This window comes from Macrobrachium rosenbergii, chromosome 2, assembly GCF_040412425.1.
Source record: "Macrobrachium rosenbergii isolate ZJJX-2024 chromosome 2, ASM4041242v1, whole genome shotgun sequence".
Taxonomy (NCBI): domain Eukaryota; kingdom Metazoa; phylum Arthropoda; class Malacostraca; order Decapoda; family Palaemonidae; genus Macrobrachium; species Macrobrachium rosenbergii.
In genome coordinates, this window is record NC_089742.1 from 31,703,348 (window position 1) to 31,718,347 (window position 15,000).

The following is a 15,000-nucleotide window of genomic DNA, read 5'->3' on the forward strand; positions in this document are numbered from 1 at the left end:
AGGTAGCTAATTTTGAATTGTCTTCACGGTATCCTGAGCTTAATCTTCACAAACAAACGAACGCAAAAGCAAACAAAGTTATAACAAGAACAAACAAACACTCAAACAAGCATGTTAGTTTACTTTTACTGCCCTTGAGACGGAAGAGCGATAAAATTTGCATAGTCGACACTTAAATAGAAATAGAAAAATTATTTAAAAAAAAATGCCACTTTTATAGCTTAAATGAAACTAATTGGGCAGAATTACACGTTGGTAATGTTAAAAAATTACATAAAAAATAAAGATAATTTCAAGTAATTACATATTAATAATGATAAGAAAAAATCAGAAAACATCAGTTATCAACTCCTGAAGAAATGGGCAAATTTAAGACATGCAAATAATGAAAAATAAATGAAACCAAAACTAGATGACAATGCTGTCTCTCGAATTCTGAAATCTCTCTCTCTCTCTCTCTCTCTCTCTCTCTCTTGTCCTGGATGTCTGAATTCTTAAAACTTCTCAAAGTGTCAGGGAACATTTAGACTCCCATAAACTATTCCCACTTTTCATGTCGCGCGGTAAATGAGTTTCCTTCAATTTTGAGAAAAGTCTATTTTTTTTTATTCTTGTTAACGTACAGGTAATAATAATAATAATAATAATAATAATAATAATAATAATAATAATAATAATAATAATAATAATAATAATAATAATAATAATAATTTGGAAGAATTTGGTCCTGATACAGAACAGAATGTTATCAAGATTATAATCCTTATTCAGGTGTCAAAAGAGAATACTGTCATTAAAATAAAAACGAAAGAGAAAATTGTAAGACGTTTTCATTTCCAATTTTCAAATCGCAGAAAGTGATTCCCATTATGCCTCATTTCCTCAAAGGTACACATTTGCATAGGAATCGAACATTTCAGTGGGGAAATAAGCTTTGTGATTTTTCCAATCAGAGCACCTTTTTCTATGGCACATTTTTGAGCAAATTATCTGTGAGAGTAGGTCAAGCATTAAAATTCAAAGCACTTTTTGTGCAACTTTTCTGTGAAGGTAAGTGGAGTATTAATTTTCTTGGCACTTTTCTGAGCAACTTTTCTGTGACGGTCGATAATTCCTTTTCGGAGCACTTTTCTTAAACAGCTTTTCTCTGAAATTGAGTCGAACATTAATATTCAGAACACTTTTTGTGCACTTTTTCTGTGAAAGTAAATGGAGCTTTTATTTTCGGAGCACTTTTTTGAGCAACTCTGTGAACGCACGTTGAGTATTAATTTTCAAAGCACTTTCTTGAGCAAATTTTTGTGGGTAAAATCAGCATTGATTATCAGGGCTTTGCACTTTTTTGCCTTTCCTGTGAAAATCAGACGATAATAAATTTTCAGAGCACTTTTTTGTAACTTTTCTGTGAAAGTAAGTCCAGCATTCATTATTTGGGCACTTTCTGTGCAACTTTTCTGTGAATGACAGTCGACAATCAAATTTCAGAACTTTTTGAGCAACTTTTCTACGAAATTAAATCGAGCATTAATTTTCAGGGCAGTTTTTTAGAGCAACTTTTCTATTAAAGCCAGTCAACAAACTGATTTAACAAAGATAAATCACGCAATCAATTAACGAACCGAATAGATCATAGCCTACAAAATTCATGTCACGCTTATAACTGGAGGAATGTCATTCCGCTATCCCTCATTATCGCGCAAACGCCATTGGAACGAGCAACCGAATGTCCTCACGTAGCCCGGTCCTGAAACAAAAACAAAACCGAAAAGAAGAAGAACTGGAAAGGGTGAAGAATGTGGCTGGAGCATAGTTACGACCCATACATCAGGAACAAGAGTCGAGTTTCCAGCGATGAAAGTAAAGGCTGGAAACTCGACTCTGGCCTTTTGAAGTGTATCGGATATCTTTTCCTTCTTGCCAAAGAATACAAATTGAGGGTCCGGAGGTATTCCCAATAAGGCAGAGGCTTCGGATATCCAAAGTTGAAAGAGCGAGGGTTGAGTTAAGGGTGAGTCAAGGGTGAGTGTTTCCAGCGGATCGCTGAAAGGTTGAGGGAGGAGTAGTCACTGACTGGTTTAGAAAGAAGGATAACTGAGTGGCTTGGAAGGAAGAATCACTGATCGGTTTAGAAGGAAGGACAACTGACTGGTTTGGAAGGAAAAATCACGGACTAGTTTGGAAGGAAGAATCACTGATCATTGTGGAAGGAGGAATTACCGACTGGTTCAGAAGGAATCACTGATCGGTTTAGAAGGAAGGGTAACTGATTGGTTTGGAAGGAAGAATCACTGATCAGTGTAGAAGGAAGAATCACTGATCAGTGTAGAAGGAAGAATTACTGATTAGTTCAGAAGGAATCACTCATCGGTTTAGAAGGAAGGAATCACTGATCGGTTTAGAAGGAAGGATAACTGATTGGTTTGGAAGGAAGAATCACTGATCGGTTTAGAAGGAAGAATAACTGATTGGTTTGAAAGAAAGAATCACTGATCAGCGTAGAAGGAAGAGTCACTGATTGGTTTAGAAGGAAGAATTACAGATTGGTTTAGGATTCACTGATAGGTTTAGAAGGAATAATTACTGATTTGTTTGGAGTGTGTCACTGACTGGTTTAGAAGGAATCACTGATAGGTTTAGAAGGAATAATTACTGATTTGAGTGGAGTGCGTCACTGACTGGTTTAGAAGGAATCACTGATAGGTTTAGAAGGAATAATTACCGATTTGTTTGGAATGTATCACTGCTCAGTGTAGAAGGAAGAATTACAGATTGGATTAGGAGTAAGAATTACTGAACTGACTGGAAGAAGGAATCAGTGACCGATTTAGAAGGAAAAATCACTTGGCTTGATTGGAAAAAGTAATCACTAACTGGTTTAGAGGAGGGGACCATCGACTGATTTAATAGAAAAATAAACGACCAGCTCAGATGTGATAATCGCTGACCAGCTTGAAGGTAGAATCACTGATCACTACCATTTTTAGAAGGAGGAATCACTGACTAGTTTGGAATGAAGAATCACTGACAGGTTTAGAAGACAGAACACTGACCAGTTTATAAAAAAAATTCAATAACTTGTTTAGAAGGAAATATCACTGAGCAGTTTAGGAAAAGGAATCGTAAAAGTAGAAAGAATTTTAAAGTGCAAGAAATGCAGACGCCAGCATATTTCTCCTCGTTTTGGGAACCTGCGACAACGTCTGGCATGTTCTCATGTTATCAGCAAACTTGCAGTGCATTAACTGCGGTATGCAAAGCTTGTAAAGGTAATTTGTTCACCAACTCTTTTTACACATGGCCACGTTCAGTTGTGACGTGGCCTTGTTTATATTAGAATATATCAATAGGCCATTTAGTTTCAGTGTTGTTGATATTTCAGTATTCCATTTGGAGAATGTGTTTCCCATTGAGTTTATTCAAGCTACTTTTTGGGCAAAGTCTAATTGCAAAACATTTCCGGTAATCAAAGGGTACATCTGAGTACGCCGTGGAACAGTACCAAGGCTCAATTCATTGTCGTATCAGTCATCCCTGATGAATCTGCCTGATTTCTTTCGTAAAGGTGCCTGTCTAGTCTTCTTAGGCTAATCATCATCATTGGGTATTTGACGAAAATTTCACAAAATCGTCTTTGGATGTTTTTTTCGTGATGAAATATGATGATAATTCAGTGATTCAAAACGACCTCTATATAACTTCATGTAGATTTGGTTTCTATTTACTGGAATTCTGATGAAAAATACAGAGCTGCTGCCTCTAATAAGAGCGAACGTTGCTATAATGTTTCTCTTAAGAAATACATGCAAAGTAGAACGAGAAAACACCCGAGCCCGGCCATAATTCCACTTAATTCAGACACAAAAATAAATGTCAACACATACACACACAGCGTCTTCCAAACACGTACGCACAATCATGCGGGTCTCTCCAATAAGCTCAAGAATTTCTCCTTTGCCCGACCATTCATACCCAACCTCTCCATCTCTTTCTCTCCCTCTTTCTGCCCTCCCACATGTTACGTCATTCGTAGATTCCTGCTGCGTCTCGGTGATGACATACATCTCCGAACGGGGATAAATCTCGACTCCCCAGAATGTAAAGAGTAAAGTGTAAGCGCTGGATCGCCCGGGAATCGAATTTATACCGTGGCGAGAACGCCAAGTTGAAACATAAAGTCGACAATATTTTGACAGTTGGTAACTCTTTGAGACGGAGTTTCCAGTTAGTCAAAATAATGCAATTCGCGTTGCATGTCAGAAGGCGATCGAGCGCACAGAGCCGTCGCTTCTGCGAGGTCGAAGCGTGAAAACCGACCCTTGGGTAACGAGGGCCAATAATTTCCGTAATTGGGATCATTTAGTCCTTCCAACGTCGTGATTATCCGCCCGAGTTCAAAATATGGCCCGAGAGGGGTCTCTGTGATTATTGTTTCTCAGTTCGCGCCGTAAATTTCCAGTATTGTTTCTTACCTCGGGCGATAAATTCGATAAATTCTCCTTTCCCCCTGCGCGAGGCGGTTGTTTGTTGTCGCTAATAAAACAGGGCAAATCTCCCGTGACCTTATTAACACACAAACAAAGGGGGCGGCTGCCCCTGCAAAGCCTTCCAGCGACTGCCTGCGTTGCTCCCGCGTGGCACGTTAAGTGTTTTATGAAGCCCTTTAATTCAGAGTTTGTATCGCTTATATGCGCAGTTCTTTCCCTTTTTCAATTATTGTAGTGTGTGGTGCTTCGTGTGCCCATAAACACTGTGACATTATTATACGAGGAGGTTGGAGCTATGAGTAGACTTGCCTCTCTCTCTCTCTCTATATATATATATATATATATATATATATATATATATATATATATATATGCTCTCTCTCAATATATATATATATATATATATATATATATATATATATATATATATATATATATAACTGAATGACGAAAATATGGAACGTGATAAATATATAACTAAGATAAAATCCACAGTAAAGGACGTAAGTGTCGAAAGGCCTCATAACACTCCAGTGTTCCGTTTTCCTTCTTGGATTTTATCTATATATATATATATATATATATATATATATATATATATATACTATATATATATATGTATATATGTATATATATAAATATATATATATATATATACCATATATTCACTACTCTTATAGAATGACCAAATAAAAGAAACTAAGTTTACAGTCATTCGCCTTAATTCAACAAATTAAAAAATGCGCCGCAGTTTCCTCAACATAATCAGTCTTCTGTACAGCCCCCGTATAATCAAGGCCAGCCGAAAATAGATCTATCTCTCGGTGGTCTCCATATATGTCTGTATGAGCCGCGGACCATGAAACTTTCAGCCACGGCCCGGTGGTTGCATGTCCTACAGCGTTGCCAGAGAAGCACGATCATGGCTAACACCCAACCTTAAGTAAAATAAAACTTCTACTGAGCTGAGAGAGCTGCAATTTGGTATGTTTGATGATTGGAGGGTGGATCGATCAACGTACCAATTTGCAGCCGCTAGACCTCAGTAATTTAAAGATCTAGTCGGATAGAAAAAGTGCGGGCGGACAGGGAAATAGCCATCTTAATAGTTTTCTTTTACAGAAAACTAAAAAGGCAAAGGCTTATAATTCATATAAAAAACTGGTTTTTACCATACCGAAATTCTAATTTTACACTACCATTATACACAGATATTCTATGATCGATATCCCTTCTGCAATAAAAAAAAAAATCACATACTCATATCAAACATCACTGTACTACTGTTTGATTACCTAAACAATATTTAACAGGTCTTTGATAGATGTGCCTTCAGTAGTAGTGGAAAATCACTTATTAACATCGACGCGGTGTACACTTCTGTGTCTAAAAATATCTCGTGTTTACGACGGGGATCTAACAAGAATTGGGGGACGAGAAAACTGTTTAAACATTCTTTTTTGTTTTTAGAGAGAGAAAATCGTTTGAATTTTTTTTCCGTCTTTTACAGGCAGGGAGGTTAGATTTTTTTTTATCCTATCAACAAGAATTTGTATTTACCTTAAAGGGAGATCGATTTCATTACCTAAATTTCAAATGGAGAGAGAGAGAGAGAGAGAGAGAGAGAGACAGACAGAGAAGAATTCGGGATGAAAACCTGTTTAAACATTCTTGTTTTTCTTAAAAAAAAAATCGTTTAATTTTCCGTCTTTTAAAAAGGCAGGAGGTTAGATTTTTTTATCCTATCAGCAAATTTTATTTCCTTAAAGGAGATCGATTTCATTACCTAAATTTCAAATGGAGAGAGAGAGAGAGAGAGAGAGAGAGAGAGAGAGAGAGAGAGAGAATTCGGAGGACGAGGAACCTGTTTAAACATTCTTGTTTTTTTTTTTCTTGAAGAAAGGGAAAAAAAATCGTTTCAATTTTCCGACTTTTAAAGGCAAGAAGGTTAGATTTTTTTTTTATTCTATCGGCAAGAATTTGTATTTACCTTAAAAGATCGGTTAATTACCTAAATTTCAAATAGAGTTATATTTCTCAGGTGAAAACGAGAATATCAAGACCGTCCTAAATATAAACTTTCTTTTATCAACAAATTCCTCGTAACAATAAATGTAAGAACAGACATTTCAGGAAACACACAGAACAACAAGGAGTTCCGGAGCATAAGGAGGGAGAGAAACAAGAATAGCAGACAGTGTTGAATTCAGAATGTCTCCATTTTAACAAAGCTTGACTTTTAGCTACCACTGAGTGTTACTATATTAATAATAATATAAAAAAAACAGTATACTAAAAGCAATGGTCAGCAAACTGGGTATCACTGTTCTTTTATGAAAGGCAAATAAAGTTAACTTTGATTAATACAAATAAAACCTATTTTGATGAACGTAACATTAATCTTTTCAGGACAATAAATATGTAGAATAAGTATATCATTTCTCCTTCAAGAAAAGCATAGCATAACAACCAAAGTCATTGTAATGAAAATAACACTATCCTTTCACACGAAAATCCACAAAATGAATATACCACAGTCTCAAGAACAGAAATACGTCGAGGAAATATATCATTACTCTTTCAAGAAAAAACATACTAGAAAAACAAAATCATTTTAACGAAAATAACATTATCCTTCTTCACGAAAATCCGAAAAATAATCACACCACAATCTCGAGAACAAAAAGCACAGCAAAACGAAAGCACTGTCCTTCTGCCAAATATAAGAGATGTCCTTTTTTTTCAAACGTAAGAATGTCCTTTTTTGAAAAATAGATCCTCCCGATGAGCAGGAATGTTGGCAACCAGAGAGAGCACGGAGAGACCAAACTTCCTAGGAATGTTTCGACTCAAGGAAGCTGGCTGACCGCGGAAGCTTAAGCTCTGTGTATCTTTCCTTTGCCAAAAAGTCCTTCCTTATCTGCTGTACAATGCGAGTCCCCTGAGGCTGTCTCCTATAAAAGCAAGTGAGGATTTCCTTTTGTTGTCATTTGATGTCTTAGACTTTGACGAAAGAAGGTGAGAGATTGCCTTGTGGGTACAGACTGTTATAGCAGTGATGGTCAAGTACAAGCTTATGCTTTCAGCAGTAAGCTGGGTTTAGGTAGTCTAAGCCCAAAGTAGTGAGCTGGGTTAGAAAGCCTAAGCTCTAAGCGAAGAGTTGGGTTTGGAAGCCTAGGCTCTAAGCATTGAGCTAGGGTAGAAAGCCTAAGCTCTAGCAAGTAAGCTGGGTCAGCTTTAAGCACTAAGCTGGGCGAGCAAGCTTAAGTTCTAAGCATTAAGCTTGGTTAGAGGGCATAAGCTCTAAGCAGTAAGCTAGGCTAGACTAGGTTGTTTTTGGCTTCCTTTTCTTAAAAAACAAAAAAAATTCAAGGCTACTTCTTTATGCATGCTATTCTCCAGAAGATTCATTTACCACGATAACAACGCGTGCAACGGAAAGCAAACCTTACAAAATGACACAAGACTCGAAAAACACTTTTAATGAGCATTCACATTCACGAACTGACCTTTTGTGGTCGACGTGTTTGCTCGTCTTCGGCCTCGGCAGTTAGTTCTGAGACCTTTCCATCATCAAAGTGGAAAGCCGCAGAGTGTCCCCGTTAACTAGAAGAACGCCAAGAAAGCTTTTGCGAGAAGCGTCACACGCCACAGCGCACCTATTTATAAAAATGCGAAATCTTTTTCGGTCCCCCTCTCCGTTTGTGCAAGCAAGGGGAAGCCGTCCCTGTTTGGGATGCTTGCGGAGTGCAGGCACTCATTCATGACGCGTCTGCTTCAAGCTGGAGTAAATGCAAACATCAGTCGGCCAGGCGGCACTAACAAATGTGCCCGTCGTGGGGGAAATACAAGGTGGTTTACGAGGTCCAAATTCCTACACAAAACAGGCTGAAGCGTGGAGAGTGCTTTCCTCTGTCCCCCGGCCGCGCATTATTCGTTATAACTCGGCTGCCTCTCTCTCGGCTTTGAAACGGCTCTCTCTAAACAAACCTATTCACGACGAATGGGAGGACGGGAGACGAATTGTTTACAGTCGTCTTCTTCTTTCGACTGTGTCGCGAATTCGAGCGCTTTAAGGAAAGTCCTTTCCTCTTGAGGGTGTGGTGGGGACGATGGGAGGAGGGGTGGGTGAGGATATTGGAGGTGATTTAAAGCACTGCGGGCGGTTGGGGAATAACAAGTCTGCCCTCCCGAAAACATGCGTGGCGTTCCATTTTCCATCTCCCCTTCAGAGTACAAAAGGTATTTTGGTGTTACGATTTGCGCTGCGACTGTATTTATTTCCTTTTGTTGTTATGGTCCGCTGGTTTGTTGGTTCTTTCACGAAACCACAAACTGTAAATAACAAACGTTTCTGGGAAATGGTGAAGGCAGTTTCGTACTTATGAATGAGGAGAAATTACTTTTGCAGAAGAAGGAAAACTTGTTTGTGAAGAGTTGGGAAATTTTACGTCAAAAGCTAACGTTCTCAGTAGGTATGAATAACTAAAAGGATTTACAGAAAGAAATGATGACCAGAGAGAGAGAGAGAGAGAGAGAGAGGAGAGAGAGAGAGAGGGATTCGCCAGAATCTTAAGAAAATTAAACACAAAAGGAATTCCATAATTTAGTATTAACAAAAGAAGTTATTCAAAAATGAGATGAATGAAAAGACATGATAACAAAGAGAGAGAGAGAGAGAGAGAGAGAGAGAGAGAGAGAGAGAGAGAGAGAGAGGCCCATAGTACTGAAAAAAGGAAAGGACACGAAAATGGGATTGTCATATTATAGCATTTTACAAGAGTCGTATTAGTTGAATTACTTTTTAAAACATACACAGAGAAATACATCATAACACACACACACACACACAGAGAGAGAGAGAGAGAGAGAGAGAGAGAAAGAGAGAGAGAGAGTTCGCTAATGTGAAAATGAAACACACTGATAAAGGAATTCCATATATTTGTTCTAACTAAATCGTTATCTTATAAAAATTAAAGATAATCGTAAAGACATGATAACATTATTTGACTGCATTGTAACAAGACATATCGTACCCGCAGGCTGTCCAGATACACCTGATTGAGACTTGAGTGTTTTTTATTTCAATCGAATTTGGAAACCACGCCCCTATGTGACACCATTACGAAACGACTCGAACAAAAATATAAATAAATAAATAAATAAATAAATAAATAAATAAATAAATAAATAAAGATAAACTCCATCCATTCTCATTCCTTTCAAATAAATTATGCGGTTCGCCGCACTCGAAAGGGGGAGAGTTCTTGTTAAGTGTTTTTTTGTGATATGTAAAATGCGTACTTTCTGTTTTTGCGGAGCATTCCTGTATATCGGCAGAAATATGGTAAAAATAGTAATTGTTGTCAAAGTAAAGGCTTCACGAGGCTTGTACTTTAGGAATGTGGTCTGAGTTTCATAACATTACATTGTACACACACACATACACAAAAATATATATTATATATATATATATATATATATATATATATATATATATATATATATATATATATATATATATATATATATATATATATATATATATATATATATAAGCTATCTCACATACGCGCGTGCATATATTTACACATACATGTATATGTGTGCGTGTCCAATAAATAAGTAAATCTGGTCCCACGAGGAATGAAGGACAAAATTTCGCTTCTAGAACCTCCCCGCCTCTCCCATTGGCAGGAGATTAGGATCAAGGTTCCTTCAGGATGAAGAAGGAGACGATAAGGATTTCTTCCTCGGTTTCCAAAAGACATCGAGGAGGTTCCTCAACGCAACGACGGAAAATAAGCTCGGCCGAAAAATGTCCCCCGTTTGGCAGACAAACACTCTTTGAGGGGCAAAGCAGCATTTAATGTTTCATGGCCGCGTATGACCTAAGTCCTTTTCCTATTGATTTTTCTCCAATGCATTTTTAGTTTTCTGGAAAAGAAAACTACTGTGCCGGTTTTGTCTGTCCGCACTTTTTTCTGTCCGCCCTCAGATCTTAAAACCTACTGAGGCTAGAGGGCTGCAAATTGTTATGTCGATCAAACACCCACCAATCATCAAACATACCAAATTGCAGCACTCTAGTCTTAGTAGTTTTTATTTTATTTATAAGTTTAAAGTGAGTCATAATCGTGCTTCTGGAAACTATATAGGACAGGCCACCACCGGGCCGTGGTTAAAGTTTCGTGGACCGTGGCTCATACAGCATTATACCGAGACCACCGAAAGATAGCTCTATTTTCCGTGGACTTGATTATACGCTGTACAGAAAACTCGACTGCGCTGTTTACTCTTGGTTATGAGACTTTGGAATTTCTCATTAACAACTATCCTTCTGTTTTCCCAAAGTCTCTTTGTGGTTGTTTCTGTATTATAAGCCCAAGTGCGTCGTAGAAATATGCTAATTAGGAAGATTGTCGTAGAGTACGTTTTAACATCAACCGTCTGCTAATTAGGAACGATACAAAAGAGTAAGTTTGAATGACGTCAGTCGTAGGAATATTCCGCAAAACTCAATTAGGCGTTTTTGCACAAAAATAAGAAAAAAGTTAGGGGAAATTAATTTTTGCGTTTAAAAATAAACAAAAACTTAAAGGAAATTAATTTTATGCATTTAAAAATAAGAAAAACTTAAAGGAAATTATTTTTTGCGTTTAAAAATAAGAAAAACTTAAAGGAAATTAATTTTATGCATTTAAAAATAAGAAAAACCTATAGGGAAATTAATTCATTTGCTTTTAAAAATAAGAAAAGACTTTAGGAAAATTGATTTATTGCGTTTTAATCTAAAAAAAACCAAAGGGAAATGAATTTTTGCGTTTAAAAATACGAAAAAACTTTAGGGTAATTGATTTTTGCGTTTAAAAATAAGAAAAAACTTAAGGGAAATTAATTTATAGCGTTTAAAAAGAAGAAGAAACTTTAGGAAATATTTTTTGCGTTTAAAAATAAGAAAAAATATCTGTAAGATGAAAGTGTACATAAATAGTAACAAAATGCTGCTTATATCTTACAGGAATTCCAATGGTTTAGCAAGGTAGCCAAATTATAAAGAAAAATAAAAAAAAGCCTATCGCTAAACATATAACGTAGCTTTGCCTTACAAAATTACAAAACTTATACGAAATGCAACGATAATTCTATATATATATATATATATATATATATATATATATATATATATATATATATATATATATATATATATATCTATAAATATATATATACACATATATATATATGTATATATATAATATACTATATGATATACATATTCAATAACATAACAAGTAAAACTGATGCAAAAAAAAAAAACTCTCTACAGAAACAAGAACTAGAATAATTGAAAACGTTTTGAAAATCCTGTAACCAAACAACACATATCAGTTATTCCTAAAACATACTTTTGAAAATCCTGTATCAACACATATTACACCAACGCACAGAATGAGTGACTAGTAGCAAAATGCAATTATTACTGGAAAGAATAAAAATAATAATTTCTTTAAGCGTTACGGCAAAAATCGTGATAACAAAATGCAATAAATTCTTAAATCATGGATATAGCATGGAAGATGAATAAACAAATAAAATAAAAAAAAAATAAAATAAATCAATAAATAAATAAAATTAATAAAAATAAATAAATAAACAAATAGATAAAACAAATAGAAACAAATAAATAAATAGATAAAATAAATAAATAAATATATATATATATATATATAATATATATATATATGTATATATATATATATATATATATATATATATATATATACATTTTATATATATATATATATATATATATATATATATATATATATATATATATATATATATATATAAAATGAACAAATAATGAAAATTTGAATTAAAATAGAAAACACTTTCAGACAAAAAATAATTCTTACAAAAAAATAACAAAACAATAAAAAAAAACACTACAAAAAAAATTAAAAACAAAAGATATTTACTCACCGTTATATTCAGCAGAAGCCACGGAGATTTGCGACGCCGAGTACAAGCAGATGAGTAGCAGAAGATTCATCATCCCTACTTCCCCTGCTTTTCTTCTCTTCCTCACCTGTGTATTCATCTTTACCTATTTGTTTCACTTACTCACTGACGAAGAGACGACTTCACCATTACACTCACTGGCTCCTGATAGATTTTCTTAGTTTTCAAAAAATAATCTTTTTATTTTCTTTCAATTTCTGTCCGGTTTCTTGATTCTAAGCCATGGGAATCTTAATAATCTTACTGTTTACTTGTTTCCTAAGTCACTTCTTGTTTAAGATATTTTCTGAGTCTTCTGTGAAATACTTTTATTGACAGATTTCCATACTGCCTGACTGATATCTACGTTTTTCTGAAACGCGTTGACACTTCATTTCACAATTATGAAACCATGTTTTTGTTTAGTTTTAGGGTTTGGTATCTGTCAGTTTATGTCCTGGAAAATAAAGTTACAATGATGAATGAGTATATTTTTCAATATTTAGATGCAGAGATGAGAACAGAACACTTCTTTATGTATTACCACAGAGAAAATGAAAATATATAGTTTTCAGTTATTGTGTGTATATATATATATATATATATATATATATATAACATATATATATATCTAATATATACTATATATATATATATATATGTATATATATATATATATATATATATACAATTATATATATATATATATTGTGTGTGTGTATGTGTATATGTATATGTATATATATATGTATAACACATATATATATGTATATGTGTGCTTATATACATGTATATATGATATATATATATATATATATATATATGTATATTATATATACACATATATATATAATAATATATATATATACTATATATAATATATATATATATATATATATATATATATATATATATATATATATATATATATATATATATATATATATATATATATATATATATATATATATATATTTATATATATATATATATATATATATATATATATATATATATATATATATATATATATATATATATATATATATATATATATATATGTATATATCTCAACATCAGTCACCTGAAAAGCCAAACCATATCTCTCTTATCACAAGAACACGGTGACAATGACCCAACAAAACATAACAAGTAAACCAATAAAATAAATATAAAAAAATATATATATAAAAAATAAACGACGATAATAATTACAAAGCGGAAGAAGATAGGGGGGGTGGGTGGAAGGGGTGCGGGGGAGAGGAGGAAACTGAACCCATGACAAGATGAGAGCGAGAGAGATTTTAAATCTCTACGCCAGATAATGATGACGTTTAAGATGCGAAATCCGACCCTTCTCATCCTCTCCCAACTGTTGCAGAGATGCAACGACTGTGTCAACAAGAGCTGCATTCCTGCTTAGATTATTTCACACCAGAAGAATCTGTCTGTTGAATTGTCTGGTGAAGTGGTGATGTGTCATAGTTCATTGTACTTTGTTCACTTTTGATATTTTGTGATTAATGGTCTTATTTTTTTGTTAAAATGTGTTTTTTTATTTATTTGTTTGACATGTGCAGTCTTAATTCTGAGGGATTTATTTGGGCTTACTGTATATGTTACACATTAATAATAATAATAATATTACTTTATTTGGGCTTACTGTATATGTTACACATTAATAATAATAATAATAATAATAATAATAATAATAATAATAATAATAATAATAATAATAATAATAATAATAATGAAACAAGGCGACCCTGTAACGAGCTATAATATCGAGAACTATTATTACTATTATTATTATTATTATTATTATTATTGAGAATTAAAAGCCTCAGTAGTGGTAAAAAATATTTATGTACATAGTTAAAAACTACGCGCATAAATATTTTTAACACTGCCGTGGCTTTAATAATAATAATAATAATAATAATAATAATAATAATAATAATAATAATAATAATAATAATAATAATAATAATAATAATAATAAATTTAAACCTAACAACACCAAAATTAACAAAAAAAATTAAATTATTGCCAATCCACCATCTGGTTCAAACTGGATAAGACTGGACGCTTTTTATGAACATTGTTCACATGAATTTCAGCTGCTAGAATAACTCTGGTTATAAGCTCAAATCAATTCCATTTTATCTGTGTTATTTACTTTAATCATTTCTTATTCACTTTGCTTAACTTTGCAGTCTTTTTCTTTATATCGTTATAATTCACGAACGATGGCTAACAGCCTTTTGGCTTAATCCGCCCCATGAATGCTCAAGTGTTCATATAGGAATGGAATGGAATGCAGCGTTTAGGCCAAAGACCAAGCACTGGGACCTATGAGAGTAGGTGGGTTTGAAAGGTGTAACAGGTGGAGAACCTCGCAATTTCACTATGAAATAATTGTTAGGAGAGGGTGGATAGCAAGAAGGAAGAAAGATAATATGAATGGAAGTACAGTGAAAGGAATGACAGGGGTTGCAGCTTGGGGCTCGAA

At 34.0% G+C, this 15,000-nt stretch overlaps 1 protein-coding gene across 15 annotated transcripts in view; it reads right to left on the bottom strand.

Moving 5' to 3' along the window:
* The window catches only part of LOC136844823 (nephrin-like), a 532,521-nt gene that overhangs the window by 463,270 nt on the left and 54,251 nt on the right, over positions 1–15,000 (bottom strand). For all 15 annotated transcript variants that reach the window (XR_010854991.1, XR_010854986.1, XR_010854989.1 and 12 more), the window contains exon 2: positions 12,471–12,945. Coding sequence is in view for 7 of the 15 variants with exons in the window: in XM_067114068.1 (XP_066970169.1) it covers positions 12,471–12,588 (118 nt within the window). In the remaining 8 variants the exon portion in view is untranslated. The remainder of the gene's footprint in view (positions 1–12,470; positions 12,946–15,000) is intronic.